An 18,005-nucleotide genomic window follows, 5' to 3' on the forward strand; every position below is an offset into this window, starting at 1 on the left:
GATATTATCTAGCGTGTCCTGCGTTGCATATAATCTGACTGAGCATACAAGCATCTGACTGAGTGGTGGTAGGCAGCAACAGGCTCATAAGAATTCATTCAAACAGCACTTTTGTGCGTTTTGCCAGCAGCTCTTCGTTGTGCTTCAAGCATTGCGCTGTTTATGACTTCAAGCCTATCAACTCCAGAGATGAGGCTGGTGTAACCGATGTGAAATGGCTAGCTAGTTAGCGGGGTGCACGCTAATAGCATTTCAAACGTCACTCGCTCTGAGACTTGGAGTGGTTGTTCCCCTTGCTCTGCATGGGTAACGCTAATTCGAAGGTGGTTGTTGTCGTTGTGTTCCTGGTTCGAGCCCAGGGAGGAGCGAGGAGAGGGACTGAAGCTATACTGTTACACTGGCAATACTAAAGTGCCTATAAGAACATCTAGTCAAATGTTAATGAAATACAAATGGTATAGAGGGAAATAGTCCTATAATTCCTATAATAACTACAACCTAAAACTTCTTACCTGGGAATATTGAAGACTCATGTTAAAAGGAACCACCAGCTTTTATATGTTCTCATGTTCTGAGCAAGGAACTTAAAAGTTAGCCTTCTTACACAGCACATATTGCACTTTTACTTTCGTCTCCAACACTTTGTTTTTGCATTATTTAAACCAAATTGAACATGTTTCATTATTTGAGGCTAAATTGATTTTATTGATGTATTATATTAAGTTAAAATAAAAGTGTTCAATGTTCATTCAGTATTGTTGTAATTGTCATTATTACAAATAAACAAACAAAAACAAATTTATTTTTATTTTTATCCCCCCCAAAAAAACAGCCGATTAATCGGCAGCGGCTTTTTTGGTCCTCCATTAATCGGTATCGGCGTTGAAAAATCATAAATCGGTCGACCTCTAATATAAACATACGTATATATACATATATATATATATATATATATATATACACACGTATATACACACACATATACATATATATATATATATATATATATATATATACACACACCCCACACACATGCGCGCATACATATACACAATATAAAATGGGGGAAAAAAACAGTTTGCTTCAAAATTGGCTCACTGTACGTCATTCAAAACAACACTGTAGGCTACTTCAAAACACTGTATAGCTCAAGAAGATCATAATGCATAACCCCATTACACTGACTTAACATTTCGCCCGTAAAACTTGAATTATCATTCACGATTGAAAGTGAGAACACAAAAATGTGTGCATGAAATAGTAGTAAAGAAACATGCGCAGAACGTGATCCACACATGCGCAGAAGCTTCAGTCAAATAAATAAAACCTGGCTCTATTACAGTTCCTTTATCAGCTCTTCACACCTCAATGACACATTGTCGTGATAACATTAAGAAACTGACATTTCTAGACGTTGTGGCTGTTGTGTACTCACTGTGAGACGCAGAGCTTGTTGTCTTTGCCCTCCTCCACAGACACGTTCACGCTGCCCTTCACATGCTCTGCTGTCAACAGCGCCCCTGCAGGAGAGGAATCACAATGTAATTGGCAATGAATGACCCCACCTGTCACTGCATTCAATGCATTCCTTGACAGAGAGCCCCAAATACAAAGTTTGTGTGTGTGATACTCCAGAGACTGAACACACACAACTTTATGTTCTCACATACAGATGACACCCAAAACCAATAGACAAATGTCTGTTGACTTTTAAATATATTTAAAGCTACTAGCCCCAGCGGCTAATGGGGATCCATAATAAATACAAAATACAAATACCTATTGGTAGATTGGTTAAAAAAAATAGCAGACACTGAATATCCCTCTGAGCATTACGCTTTGGATGGTGTATCAGTACACCAAGTCACTACAAAGATACAGGCGTCCTTCCTAACTCAGTTGCCGAAGAGGAACAGAACCACTCAGGGATTTCATGAGGCCAATAGTGACTTTTAAAACAGTTGCAGAGTTGAATGGCTGTGATAGGAGAAAACTGAGGATGGATTAACAACTTTGTAGTTACTCTACAATACTAACCTAATTGTCAGACTTGAAGCCTGTACAGAATAGAAATATTCCCCAAAATTAATTCTGTTAGCAACATGGCACTTGTATTCAGGAATTCAGGACAAAGTTAAGTTTGGGGGAAATCCAAACTGACATTACTGAGTACCACTCTCCATATTTTCAAGCATAGTGGTGGCTGCATCATGTTATGGGTATGCTTGTAATCATTAAAGACTGGAGAGTGTTTCAGGATAAAAACAAAATGTAATGACATGAAGAACAGGCTAAATCATAGAGGAAAACCTGGTTCAGTCTGCTTTCCAACAGACACCGGGAGATTAATTCACCTTTCAGTAGGATAATAACCTAAAACAAATCTACACTGGAGTTGCTTACCAAGAAGACAGTGACTGTTCCCGAGTGTCCGAGTTATAGCTTTTACTTAAATCTTCTTGAAAATTTAATGGCAACCCTGAAAATGGTAATCTAGCAATGATCAACAACCAATTTGTCAGAGCTTGATTTTTTTTTTTTTAAGAATAAATGGGCATATGTTGCACAATCCTACATGTACAAAACTCTGAGAGACTCACAGCTGTAATCGCTGCCAAAGTTTACAAAGTATTGACTTGGTGTGAATACTTACGTAAATTAGATTAGTATTTAATGTTCAATCAATTTGCAAAAATGTCTAATAACATGTTAAACTTGTAACAAAATGTGAAATACGTCAAAGGGTATGAATAATTTCTGAAGACACTGTACAGTGCAATAGAAAATATTGATTCGAATGCATGAACCAGTTTAACGAGTCCAGCTAGCTTAAGGATCATTTACACTATGGAGACAGAAGGTTCAGGGCGTAGCACTGCTGCCTTATGACTCTTTCATGTCGCTTGCATCAGCCAGTGACACCGGCCTGACACACAGGATGGCGCTTTTGAGTTCAGGGGTATGGAGTGCAGTGATTGCAAAGCCACAACAACTCTTAGTAAAATACAAAATAACATTTGAATCATGAGGGGAAATTACTAAAGTGATGCAGACAGGTAGCTAGCTTTGAGACCTTGCAAGATAAATGCAGCAAATGTTATAGTTACATTATCCGATAGCTAGCTCCATAATAATCAGCTGTATTTGTTATGGCTTTTTCAGCTGGCATTTACAACATACAATGAATGATACATTAAAATAACTAGCTAGCTATGATCTATTAGTTACATCAAATATACATTATCTTCATCCTGGGGATAGCTTATTTGTGCCACGACGACATAAGCCTGGCTAGCCAGCCTTCTGTAATAAACGGTCATTACAGACAGCACATGCTAACGTAAGCTAGCAAGTTAGCTTCCTTTTAGCCAAATATTCTTATCCATTTGTTTTAGCTTTAAAAAAAAAAATACTACCACGCATACCTAAAGGAGGGTTGCTGCTGTTGATGGTAAGGTTTAAAGCCATGCTTTCTCCTCCCTTTCTGATCGTGAAAGTTCTCGCACAGTTTCAAACCCTTCCTGCTCGCGGATAGCACTCAACTCAAGCAAAGGCCACGCAGCACCTAGCCTTTTCGATTATATGCAACGGCTTTAGAAACCCCCTTGAAATTGGTCTAGATAAGAAAAGGTTCCACTACTTTAAATCATGGCTATTTCATAACCTAGGAAATAAAGAAAACAAAGAAATTATAGTGGGAGAGAAAGAAAAGTGGAGGCAGAATAAATCAATCACATTTATTAATGAATGAATAGCAAAAACATGGATTGTGTGGTAAAGCCAATAATTGGGTAAAGCTCATATCAGTTTGTAAAGATATTAAAATTACATATTATCATATTTAATTTGCTTACAATAAAACAGTGCCAAACATCATCTGTGACAGTATAATATCCAGTCATGATTTTTTACAAACATTATTACTGTTCGTATTTTAATCAAAGAAAACAAGGCTAGTGATAAAGAGTGATGAGTCATATTTATTGCACAAATAGGCCTAATTATTGACAAAACACACAGGAATAGCCTACCATTGAAAGCATCTTACTGCCAAAGGGAATCTATGCAGCCAGCTATACTCTCTGTTGCGGTCGGTGCCATTTAAGATGAGGGAGGACGATTACATTTTTTTTTTATGAGCATGGCCTTATTTCTATTACAGCATATTGGGTAACTGTTCTTCATATTCCATTCACCAAGCTCAATATAACATAAAAGGGTTTAGACTACTACATAATACTCACATTTTCCCCATACCCATATCATGAGGTTGCAACAACCTAGCCTACAAATTCACATTTAAAACATACTGTAGGTGCACAGGTCAAGAGAAACTTGAGTAAAAATAAAGAGTAAAAAGTCACTCAGTACAATCCTACAAGAGTAAAAGTAAAAAAGTATTTTGTTTTAAATCTACTTAAGTATCAAAAGTAAATGTAATTGCTAAAATATACTTAGATATCAAAAGTAGAAGTAAAAGTATAAATGATTTCAAATTCCTTATATTAATCAAACCATATGGCACCATTTTATATATTTCTATTTACGGATAGCCAGGGGCACGCTCTAACACTCAGACATAATTTGTAAATTAAGCAAGTGTTTAGTGAGTCCACCAGATCAGAGGCAGTAGGGATGACCAGGGATGTTATTTTGGTAAGTGTGTGAATTAGACAATTTTCCTGTCCTTCTAAGCATTCAAAATGTAACAAGTACTTTTGGGTGTCAGAGAAAATGTATGGAGTAAAAAGCATTTCTTTAGGAATGTAGTGAAGTAAAAGTAGTCAAAAATATAAATAGTAAAGTACAGATACCCAAACAAACTACTTAAGTAGTACTTTCAAGTATTGTTAACTTAAGTACTATACACCACTGCAAACAGCATGATCACTTTACTCGTTGTAGAATTTCTTCTTGCATCTACTCGCTCTCTTCCGCTCACCTTTTCCCTTCTCTTGTGGATATTATTGCACAGCACAAGAGTTGTCCGTTTCCAGGCTAAAAAAAAAAATAATAAACTTTCCAAGCCAAACCTTCATACAATAACCGCTCCACACAGCCTACATTGTCACCATATTAGCTAAAGTCAACATAGCTACTAGAACTAACGTGTTACTGAACCCACTACAATCACGCAGTGTAGTGCAAAGCAAGTTTAGCAGTTACACAAGCATACCACCGGTGGCAATTTTATTTTACCTTTATTTTACTAGGCAAGTCAGTTAAGAACAAATTCTTATTTTCAATGACGGCCTAGGAACAGTGGGTTAACTGCCTGTTCAGGGGCAGAATGACAGATTTGTACCTTTGAACTTACAACCTTCCGGTTACTAGTCCAATGCTCTAACCACTAGGCTACCCTGCCACCCCAATAAATTAATCAAATCAAAAGCTTACCTTGGAAGAGTTCCAGTGTTGGATAGCCATAGCCAGCATAGCAATCCTCTCTGTTGAGCTGGGTGTTTGAGTAGGCTAAACTAGCCATGTGCAGTCGCTAGCTGATTAAGTGAAAAAATACAATGCTCTCTCCCTCTCTTGCTTCTTAATTTTTGAAGAAATGAATTTGTTAAAAACTTAACTATTGTCTTTCTCTCTCTTTGAGTCAACTACTGTGTAGCCTACTTATGCTAATATAGTTCAGACCAGTGTATTGCAGTTAATTACGTCTTTGACTAAATAAGTCATACATTTGAGAAGTAAACAACAAGGAGTCCCAGACCGTTTGCAGTAGAACATACCAGAAGGGGGCATCGTTTACTAAACTACCTATATTATTGGGATCATCTCAAATCAAATTTTATTTGACTCCTTATTCTACTCAACTAGAGATTGAAATAAATAGTGTTTCCTTGAAAAGATGGGCCAGGCTGACATGAGAAATACATTAAGGGGAAAGGATCCACAGACACAGATTTCTGCAACTAGCTTTTTATTTTATTTAACTAGGTAAGTTAGTTAAGAACAAATTCTTATTTACAATGACGGCCTAAATCGGGGAACAGTGGGTTAACTGCCTTGATCAGTTGCAGAACAACAGATGTTTACCTTGTCAGCTCGGGATTCGATCCAGCAACCTTTTGGTTACTGGTCCAACACTCTAAACACTAGCTATCACAGTCTAGATTCAGTATTAGACGTTCATCCATGTTTCTCAAACGTAAAATTTCAAAGTTGAGTGCGTTAAGGGTAAGTACGACCCTGCCTCACACAGGAAGCGGCGCAGGTCCTAATCCAGGCACTTGTCATCTCCCGTCTGGATTACTGCAACTCGCTGTTGGCTGGGCTACCTGCCTGTGCCATTAAACCCCTACAACTCATCCAGAACTCCGCAGCCCGTCTGGTGTTCAACCTTCCCAAGTTCTCTCACGTCACCCCGCTCCTCCGCTCTCTCCACTGGCTTCCAGTTGAAGCTCGCATCCGCTACAAGACCATGGTGCTTGCCTACGGAGCTGTGAGGGGAACGGCACCTCAGTACCTCCAGGCTCTGATCAGGCCCTACACCCAAACAAGGGCACTGCGTTCATCCACCTCTGGCCTGCTCGCCTCCCTACCACTGAGGAAGTACAGTTCCCGCTCAGCCCAGTCAAAACTGTTCGCTGCTCTGGCCCCCAATGGTGGAACAAACTCCCCACGACGCCAGGACAGCGGAGTCAATCACCACCTTCCGGAGACACCTGAAACCCCACCTCTTTAAGGAATACCTAGGACAGGATAAAGTAATCCTTCTCACCCCCCTTAAAAGATTTAGATGCACTATTGTAAAGTGGCTGTTGCACTGCATGTCATAAGGTGAATGCACCAATTTGTAAGTCGCTCTGGATAAGAGCGTCTGCTAAATGACTTAAATGTAATGTAAATGTAAGTTTAGGCTGAAAAGAAAAATCTCAAAAACAAAATGAAATTGCTGGATTCAAACGTGTAACCTTTAGAATCAAGGAAGATAAACCAGCTCTCACAGCAGAATTAGGCATTCATCCATGTTTCTCAAACGTTACATTTCGAAGTTGAAGGTTAAGTTTAGGCATTAACTCTGAATGGTTTAGGTAATTGTTGAGGTTTGGGATAAGTTTAAAAGAAAATGTTATTGCTGGATTTGAATTTGGAACCTTTGGCATCTGAGGTAAATGCTTATGCCCATATGCCATCCCCATCACCCAGAACCAAAGCAAAACCTACTTGAACTTAACAGCACAGACCAAACTCTTACTTTTAGCTGCCCAGGAGGAGGCACATAATCCGCAAACAATTGAGGGACACAGCGACTGAATTTCAGTAAGTCAATTTAAATTAATCCGTTTCCAAATAAATAATAAATCTGAACCATGAAAAGGTACCCATAGTCTTATTAGAAGACTAGAGCATGGGTGAGTAATGGTACCATGGAATGCCCCGCAGACAGTTGCCTGCAGGCATTTAATGAAGAAGGGTCTACGTGGTCTGCAGCCACTACAAATAGCACAAGGTGTTATTGAGCATGTGGTGTTATTTTATATGTATAGCAAGTAGCAACAAAATAACCATTGAAGATACATGTGACATGTTTCAGGAAACTAGGCGTATGTTGCACATCACCACTTCACAGGAAAGCCATTTGAACTCCAATTTCAGAGCACTCGTCTGTGTGCTAGAGTGCATGATATCTAATGAGTATACGAATGCTCAACAGCCGTTGAATATGGCCAGTGTCAGTAAACGCGGGCAAAAAAGCATAATTAAATTGTTTCCAGCAGCACAGTTGTGGTCACCAACGCCCAGGATAACATAAAACAGCCTAACCAGCTCTGCTTGGGCGAGTAAAATGGTCAGAATGAGCTGTTCTCTCATTTATGTCTGGAAGTAGCTAGCAAGCTAGCCAACATTAGCCAGTCATCTTGGGTGCTTGACTGCTGCTGTGCGCTCTGAATGCTTCAAGAGTGAAACGCTCTGAATTTACAAACGGACAATCTCACAGAGCTCTAAATTAACGAATGCCACGAGCTCACTGAGCTCACTCTGGTACTCCAGATTGAATTTATGAACACACCGTAGTATAAACCAGCCTTAAGTCTTGAAATCTTTGGATGTTTAGTGCATGGCCTCACATGTGAATCCCTAAACAGATGGATGGGGCTGGGGCTTAAGACTGTGTGAACAATGCTGAATGGGTGCAGACAAAGACGAGCTCTCCAGTAGGTCTGCCAAAAAATTCAAGGGCCATTTTCTCAAAGGTGAGGTTACAAATTGATCAACTTTCAAAGCAGAATTACTTTCCCATTGTTCCTCAACTACAGTGTATGATATACCATTTTCTAGCTCTAAGTCTCTACCTTTAACCAACGTAAAAAAAATATTTTGCAACATAAGACCGAATCGAGCCAGTCGGTCAAATAAAATGTTATTTGTCACAGTGAAATGCTTACTTACAAGCCCTTAACCTACAATGCAGTTAAGAAAAATACCAACCAAAATGTTTTAAATAAAAGTAACAAATAATTAAAGAGCAGCAGTAAAAGAACATTAGCGAGGCTATATATGGGCGTACCGGTACAAAGTCGGAAGCACCAGTTAGTTGAGATAATTGAGGTAATATGTACATGGAGTTATTAGTGACTATGCATAGATAGAGTAGCAACAGTGTAAAAGAAGGGGGGGGGGGGCAATGCAAATAGTCTGGGTAGCCATTTGATTAGATGTTCAGGAGTCTTATGGCTTGGGGGTAGAAGCTGTTTATAGAAGCCTCTTGGACCTAGACTTGGCACTCTGGTACCACTTGCCGTGCAGTAGCAGAGAGAACAGTCTATGACAAGGGTGGCTGGAGTCTTTAGGGCCTTCCTCTGACGTCGCCTTCCTCTGACGTCGCCTGGTATAGAGGTCCTGGATGGAAGGAAGCTTGGCCCCAGTGATGTACGCACTACCCTCTGTAGTGCCTTGCGGTCAGAGGCCTAGCAGTTGCCATACCAGCTGGGGATGCATGTGCATAGGAAGTAACGACAAGAGAATCGTTGAAGATGCACATGGAGTAATAAGGGAGATTACTGAGTCTATAGGCATTACTGGGAATTGTCTATGTGGTCTGGGACCGCTGTAGTCTGGGACCGCTGCGTGTGTTTGGGAATAGTACTAAGTGAATGTGGATGTGAGAGTTGTCTGAGTGTGGAAAGGACATGTTAAGCTGATTGGAATTTGGATAAGAGATATTACTATCACATATCCAGCAACACCTCTCACTTACAGAGGTCGGAAAAATATCAAATGCACGTTTGCTGATTGGAGTAGTGCTTACAATCCGGTACAAAGCACAGAACGATCCTTTCTTCTGATCAATGAAGAGACCTAAGGTTAGCTATTTAGCTACAAAGGCCATGTTAAAAAAATGCGAGGGTAGCTAGCTAAGTATTTAGAAAAATGCTAAACAAGAATACACACGAGAAATACACAATATCAATTACTTACACGAGAAACTAAAAATGATATCTACTTGCTAAGTTACGTGCTACTTGTCGATGAGTTTGCATGGAGAAATGTGCGTTGCTACAGGATGTGTAGTTCTGTATTATAGCCACATTAGCAGCTAGTTAGCATTTCATTTTTGGAGGGTGATTACAGGTGAACAATTTAAAACAGTTACCTTTTTCCGAGAGAGATTTGCACAGGTATCAAAACATTATGCCAAAAACAGACCTTATATGAAGTAGTTCTAAAATCCCCTTCCGTGTTTTGTGGTACTTAATTCCAATGGATCGAGTTCACCGAACCGGTTAATACATAAAACATTCTCCATTCCAGATGCGAAGGTGTCGATTTCCTCCTTAACACGATTTATTGTCAAGCATAGTGTAGAGAATCATTGTACCATCTAAACCACTGTGAAATATTATTTCCATAAGCAAAAATATTGTATTTTCAGCTGTTTGAAGCTGGTGTACAAAACCAAAAGTAAACAGTGCACATAGAACTGATCTACCGCTTGCTTTCAATGAAAAATCTATAATATAAATTTCTATGTGAATTTGGTCGGTCGCCCAAAAAGTTACATATGCCAGCTTTAAAATGGTTGAAACCGCAGTGAGAGATATTTGGGCGTCAACTAAACCAAAATGCAGACATTGTTTTTCCATTGGAATTTGGTTGGGCTTTTAGATGGTTGAAAGCATAGCAATAACACGCTGGATAATCAACTAACTTTTGGCTTTTTGTGTGGGTGAATATAGGTTGTAATCTCATTGATCAACATCTCAACCAAATATTACTCAACTATCCATGTTGAAATGACATGGTATATATATATATATATATATATACACACACACACAGAGGCACATGCCTAGTTTACATGATAGTATTACAAAAATACACACTATATATACAAAAGTTTGTGGACACCCCTTCAAATTAGTGGATTCGGCTATTTCAGCCACTCTTGTTCCTGACAGGTGTATAAAATCGAGCACACAGCCATTCAATCTCCATAGACAAACATTGGCAGTAGAATGGCCTTACTGAAGCTAAGTGACTTTCAACATGGCACCGTCATAGGATGGCACTTTTCCAATAAGCAAGTTCGTCAAATTTCTGCCCTGCTAGAGCTGTCCCGGTCAACTGTAAGTGATGTTATTGTGAAGTGGAAACGTTGAGGAGCAACAATGGCTCAGCCAACGAAGTGGTGGTCCACACAAGTTCACAGAACCAGACGCGCATAAAAATTGTCTGTCCTCGGCTGCAACACTTACTACAGAGTTCCAAACTGCCTCTGGAAGTAACATCAGCACAATAACTGTTTGTCGGAAGCTTCATGAAATGGGTTTCCATGACTGAGCAGCCACACACAAGTCTAAGATCAACATGCGCAATGCCAAGCATTGGCTGGTGTGATGTAAAGCATTCCGCCATTGGACTCTGAAGCAGTGGAAACGTGTTCTCTGGAGTGATGAATCACACTTTACCATCTGGCAGTCCGACGGATGAATCTGGCTTTGGCGAATGCCAGGAGAACTGTAAAATTTGGTGGAGGAGGAATAATGGTATGTGGCTTTTTCACGGTTCAGGGGTAGGCCCCTTAGTTCCAGTGAATGGAAATCATAACGCAACAGCATACAATGATATTCTAGACAACTCTGTGCTTCGAACTTTGAGAAACAGACACCTCACAAGTCCTCAACTGGCAGCCTCGTTAAATAGTACCCGCAAAACACCAGTCTCAACGTCAACAGTGAAGAGGCGACTCCGGGATGCTGGCCTCCTCACAGTACCTCAGGAGTAAACATCAGTTGGCTTTTCATAGCCAAGCATTCAGGAGGTCGAGATAGCAGGTGCGGTAGAGAGAGAGAGAGAGAGAAAAGCAGGTCCGGGACAAGGTAGCACGTCCGGTGAACAGGTCAGGGTTCCATAGCCACAAGCAGAACAGTTTAAACTGGAGCAGCAGCACATCCAGGTGGACTGGGGACAACCAGGAGTCATCAGGCCAGGTAGTTCTGAGACATGGTCCTTGGGCTCAGGTCCTCCGGGAGGGTAGGGAGAGAGAGAGAGAGAGAGAGAGAATTAGAGGGAACATATTTAAAATTCAGACAGGACACCAGATAACAAAAAAAAAAAACATTTAGGAGCCCTATTTTAACAAAATGTAACAATTGTCACGACTTCTGCCGAAGTCGGTCCCTCTCCTTGTTTGGGCATTGTTCGGTGGTCGACTTCACCGACCTTCTTGCCATCACTGATCTATTTTTCCATTTTCCATTGGTTTTGTCTTGTCTTCCTTCACACCTGGTTCGAATCCCACCAATTACATGTTGTGTATTTAACCCTTTGTTTCCCCTCATGTCCTTGTCGGATATTGTTTGATTGTGAATGATATGTTGGTGCACGACGGGTTCTGTACCCACTTTTTTATTATTTTGTCATTTTGGTTTGAGTTTCGTGAAGCACTGATTAAACAACTCCGTTTATACCAAGTTCGATTCTCCTGCGCCTGACTTCGCTGCCACCAACACGCACCCATTACTACAATAGCATAATTGTTTACCCAAAATGCATGACAAATCAATGGATTAGGTTGCACATTTTGCACATAAAAATATTTTAAATCACAACATGAAAAGACGATGAAGCAACTTATTTCTTCAATACAATCTCAGTAGTCTATTACACTTTTTGATAAAGCACTGTGAAATACTTTATAAGATGATAGGCCTACACGACCAAATCATGGCTGGTGCCAGTGATTTTTTTTTGTCTGGAGCCCTGCTACAAGGGGAATATCCTTCATATGGACAAGTTCTTATATTGTAGTGGACAAAGATGAGAAGAGTGTTTGTGTGACCAAATGCAGGCTACTGTGCAACTCACTGTTCAGGTAGAATGGAATTTGGGAAGTTAAGGTCCAAAATGTGTATTTCGTATTTATAATTTGTTTTATCCTTATTATTGTATTTAATTGTTATTATTGTAGGCCTATTTATTATTCAAAACCAGTTCTTTAAATATGCTAAAAGTGTTGTTTCATTCTGTTGAGAAATGTGTTGGCAAAATTAAGTTAGATTTGTCTTTTTAATTGTGTGCTCCATATTTAGTTTAAGATGGGTTATAAGTAGGGCCTGTTGTCAAAAAAAATACCATCAACATATTGCTATCATTTGTTGGGTAAGGTATTTTCCCTATAAACAATGGTTTGACTGACTTTTGATATTATCCTAATAAAGTTGAAAACCTTTGAAGGTTTGGTGTGGTGTGGCTATTAGCCTATTATGCTGCAGGCCTAAAACATTTCCTCATCTCAAGTCAGTTGAACTTGAGGTGAGGAAATGTTTTAGGCCACCCAGAGTTACTCCTATAATCTAACAATATCATGCTTATCTTTCATAAGAATATCTGAATAGAAAATGTAAGAATTCATCCTTCTGTATGCCTATATATATAGCAGATGCAGCCTATCTGATAAGTTTAAAGAAATTAATATCGGTGGCATGCAGCCGGCATATCCCTCTCTCTCTCTCTTCTGGGGCTAGGCCTAAGCTTGTCTTCCTTGATCATTTTAAAAATGTATATAATACAGTGAACGCCTAAGCCTATAGGCCTAGTGATTCAAATGCCCTGATGCTCAAAGCTGAACCTTGAGGTGGACAATTATTGTTTTAGGGAAGTAAAAAAATACATGTTTACTAAGTAGTTTCAATTAGATAATTGTTATATTGTCTAATTAGGCCTGATTTGTTATGCAGCTTGTCAGACCATGTAATGGTTGCTGCAACCATTAATTCACTGATTCCATCCATTAATATGATTCAGTTCTTTGATAGCCTAAAGCATGGCTGCTTTACAATGTCAGAGCATGTAAGTGGGCGAGTGTGGAGCGAGGAGCAGAGCGTAATTGTGTTGATTTTTTAAAATGTTGTCGACCTTCTCTCTATTTTGTTTCCCTTATCACTATTCTTTTAATTGGGCCTTTTCTGTTGTAATTATTTAGCCTGCCCCACACACAGTAGCCTATATCTACTTGATATTCTACTTTCTAACATAAGGATATGTAGTTTTTATTTTGAAGGACTACAAAGGCAGAAAATTATGTTTTAGGTAGGCAATACATAACACTTTTGACAGTAGCCTTTCGTTTTTCTAGGATTAGAAACACTGTAATATAATTAAATTTAATTAAGCTACAATATCATAAATGAATCAGAAATAAGGTCAGTATCAGCTTCTTCTCATAAATAAAAGGCATTAAATATGCTCAAACTACAGCCATGAATGTCATGCCCTGATCTGTTTCACCTGTTCATGTGATCGTCTCCACCCCCCCAGGTGTCACTTATTTTCCCCAGTGTATTTATCTCTGTGCCAGTTCGTCTTGTATGTTTAGTCAAATCAACCAGCGTGTTTTTCCCGTACTCCTTTTGCTAGTCCTCCCGGTTTTGACCCTTGCCTTTTTCTGGATTATGTACCCGCCTGCCTGACCACGAGCCTGTCTGCCACTCTGTACCTCCTGGACTCTGATCTGGTTTTGACCTTTTTGCCTGTCCACGACCACTCTCTTGCCTACCCCTTTGGATTAATAAACATTGTAAGACTCCAACCATCTGCCTCCTGTGTCTGCATCTGGGTCTCGCCTTGTGCCTTGATAGTGAATTGATTTGCGCACAGGAGACAGCCACAACAAGCTTTACCTGTGCATTCAGTATAGGAAATGCAATCTACAAATTAAATATTATTATAATAAAGACAAATACACGTAAAATATTAATTACATAAAGGAATATTAGTGGGAATATAGCCATAATATAAACAAGAGTAAGGAGAAAGGAATATACAGTGCCTTCGGAAAGTATTCATACCCCTTCAATTATTCCACATTTTGTTGTGTTACAGCCTGAATTCAAAATGGATTAAATAGATGTTTTTCTCATTAATCTACACAAATACCTCAATGACAAAGTGTAAACATGATTTTAGAAATATTTGCTAATTTTGTGCCCCCGACCAATCAGCCTGTTACCAACCCTTAGTAAACTTTTGGGAAAAAAATAGTGTTTGACCAGATACAATGCTATTTTACCGTAAACAAATTGACAACAGACTTTCAGTACGCTCATAGGGAAGGACATTCAACAAGCACAGCACTTACACAAATGATTGGCTGGGAGAAATTGTTGACAACAAGGTTGTGGGTGCTGTTTTCTTAGACTTCAGTGAGGCTTTTGACATCATCAATGATATTCTGCTGCTGGAAGCTCGAGCTAGCACCCAGCACTTCGTGGAGGACGACTTCGAGATGAAAGGCACTTTTGATGAGGCAACCAGGAGTTTCCGAATGGAAAGGAGTCAAAGGACTATGTTGAAGCGCTCCGCTTGCCCCTCCATTGCAACTTTTTTCAAATCATCATTAAGAGTTTCATCATACAGCCTTAGAATGTATAAAATATCTAAACATATTGCCCAATGTTTGTATCACAACTAAAGTTGCATAAATAACTCTAAATTAAGCATATAGAAGGACCTGTTTATTTGTTAACCGCTCAACACAGAATGCGCATGTGCGCACTCCCTCAGAAATCGTTTGGAGAAAATATCCTTTCTATTTAATTTAGCTATATATTGTGTTCCTCATACTATAAAACAATTTTGAAAATATATTTAACCATAACTTAACTAGGCAAGTCAGTTAAGAATACATTCTTATTTACAATGACTGCCTACCCCGGCCAAACCCTAATGCAGATAACTCTGGACATATTGTGCGCAGCCCTATGGGACTCCCAATCACGGCCGGTTGTGATACAGCCCAGGATCGAATCAGGGTGTCTGTAGTGACGCTTCTAGCACTGAGATGCAGTGCCGTAGATAGCTGCACCATTCTCAGCAAATCTTGTCTGCTAAATTAACTAGTGTAGCCCACAGCCATATCCAGATCAGGGCCTAACATAAGGACAACTCAGAGTAAGCTATTCTAGTGACATAGACTACATTTTCTTCATATCATGTTTCTTTAGACCTGTCTAAAATAACTAATGGATTCATTGTGATGGTGTAGGCTACATTAAATGTATTTATTAGACATTTTAACATTTTAAATTACCAGCTGACAAAATGTTATGACTGCCATAGCCCTAGCTTCTCCCATAACTTTTTCACTTTATAGTGTTGCCAGAAAGCATGGATTATTGAGTCATTCTTAGTTTTACACTTAAGACATGACTCTGTGCTGTATAATTTGTTTATTTTGCCTCTTGTCTAACACATTCAAAGTGATGTTTATTTGGATGGGTGAGGGAGAAATAACTTGTATTATTGGTCACCACCTGGATTATGGATGTCGCCATGACATGCCAATTAGCAAACACAACGTCAAGCCGGTGTAAATGACCAGTGCAATGGGGTTGTATCAAAGTGCATCCCACATGGTAGCAGTTGATTCACCAGGCATCTAATTCATATGTCGCTTGTGGCAGTGCTTAATTTATAAATCGTGATGTGCCGGAACAACAGTGACCACAAGAGGGGGGTGACCTGGGGTGTTCTGAAATGCTTTAAATTTATATTCAAGTGTTGCATTCATATCATCGCATTTGCGTTGTGGCGTAGAGCAGTAGATGCGAGGCACTGACAGAAGTTGCACGGGGCGTACATTTTTTGTAGCATAATATCTGGGAAGATGTTGGCCTTTTATTAACGCATTTTATGTAATTCTATGTAATTTAACATGACTGGAGACTTTAGCTGAATTTTTGTTTTTGTGTACCACACAATGACCAAAATGGCAGGCTACTTTGAAACTGACAAATTGAGAATCTAAGATCAGTAAAAACGACCTTGTCTTGAATCCATCACTAGCCTAGGCCGAGGTGTGTGGAGACATATTGTCAGCTACAATATGAGGAGGAAATTCTAGTCCTAAAAATGCATTCCAGTTTCACTGACTCACCCAATAATGCTCAGCTCACTCGTTGGTGATGGCCTATGCACTCGTGCAAAAACTCTCTCTATCTCTGTCACAACCTGATCTGTTTCACCTGTCTTTGTGATGGTCTCCACCCCCCTCCAGGTGTAGCTCATCTTCCCCATTATCCCGTGTATTTACACCTGTGTTCTGTTTGTCTGTTGCCAGTTCATCTTGTTTGTCAAGCCAACCAGCATTTCTCATCCTCCTGGTTTTGGACCCTTGCCTGGTTTTTGACCCTGGACCCACCCACCTGACCACTCTGCCTTCCCCTGAGCCTGCCTGCCTGCCGTCCTGTATCTTTGCCCCACCTCTGGATTACTGACCTCTGCCTGACCTGACCCTGACTTCTGTCATGTTCCTTTGACCCTGTGGCTGTAATAAACATTGTTACTTCGATACGGTCTGCATCTGGGTCTTACCTTGATTCCTGATACTCTCGCTCTTTTGTAAAACAATATTTGGAAGTTGATCAAATATGTTGGTGGCCAACAGCATAGTGTCTACATAAATGATTCAGTGCAACGCTTTAGAGTTCAGGCTCATGTCTCTCAGTGCAGAGCGGGGTAGAGATCACAGAAAGTTAATCTCATTCTAGTTATGTGAGAAATACTGATGCGCTTCTCACACAGCCATCCCAAACATATACAGTTGAAGTCGGAAGTTTACATACACTTAGTTTGGAGTCATTAAAACTCATTTTTCCAACCACTCCACAAATGTCTTGTTAACAAATTAAAGTTTTGCCAAGTAGGTTAGGACATCTACTTTGTGCATGACATAAGTAATTTTTCCAACATTTGTTTACAGATCATTTCACTAATAATTCACGGTATCACAATTCCAATGGTTCAGAAGGTTACATATGTAACGGATGTGAAATGCTAGCTTAGTTAGCGGTGGTGCGCGCTAAATAGTGTTTCAATTGGTGACGTCACTTGCTCTGAGATCTTGAAGTAGTAGTTCCCCTTGCTCTGCAAGGGCCACGGCTTTTGTGGAGCGATGGGTAACGATGCTTTGTGGGTGACTGTTGTTGATGTGTGAAGAGGGTCCCTGGTTCGAGCCCGGGTATGGGTGAGGGGACGGTTTAAAGTTACACTGTTACATTGATGCTGTTGACCCGGATCACTGGTTAGTACTTTGCGGAAAAGGAGGAGGTCAAAAGGGGGTGAGTGTAATGGATGTGAAACGCTAGCTTAGTTAGCGGTGGTGCGCGCTAAATAGTGTTTCAATCGGTGACGTCACTTGCTCTGAGATTTTGAAGTAGTAGTTCCCCTTGCTCTGAAAGGGCCGCGGCTTTTGTGGAGCGATGGGTAACGATGCTTCGAGGGTGACTGTTGTTGATGTGTGCAGAGGGTCCCTGGTTTGGGCGAGGGGACGGTCTAAAGTTATACTGTTACACATAGACTAAGTTGACTGTGCCTTTAAACAGCTTGGAAATTTCCAGAAAATGATGTCATGGCTTTAGAAGCTTCTGACATCATTTGAGTCAATTGGAGGTGTACCTGTGGATGTATTTCAAGGCCTACCTTCAAACTCAGTGCCTCTTTGCTTGACATCATGGGAAAATCGAAAGAAATCAGCCAAGACCTCAGAAGAA

At 40.0% G+C, this 18,005-nt stretch overlaps 1 protein-coding gene across 1 annotated transcript in view; it reads right to left on the reverse strand.

Moving 5' to 3' along the window:
• The window catches only part of eprs1 (glutamyl-prolyl-tRNA synthetase 1), an 87,963-nt gene extending 84,369 nt beyond the window's left edge, over positions 1-3,594 (reverse strand). Inside the window, exons 1-2 of the mRNA XM_035752748.2 lie at positions 3,426-3,594; positions 1,436-1,520 (exon numbers count right to left, since the gene is read on the reverse strand). Of these exons, the coding sequence (XP_035608641.1) occupies positions 1,436-1,520; positions 3,426-3,468 (128 nt within the window). The 5' untranslated portion in view covers positions 3,469-3,594. The remainder of the gene's footprint in view (positions 1-1,435; positions 1,521-3,425) is intronic.
• Between the last annotated feature and the right edge of the window lie 14,411 nt (positions 3,595-18,005).

The sequence above is a fragment of the Oncorhynchus keta genome, chromosome 35 (assembly GCF_023373465.1).
Source record: "Oncorhynchus keta strain PuntledgeMale-10-30-2019 chromosome 35, Oket_V2, whole genome shotgun sequence".
Taxonomy (NCBI): Eukaryota; Metazoa; Chordata; class Actinopteri; order Salmoniformes; family Salmonidae; genus Oncorhynchus; species Oncorhynchus keta.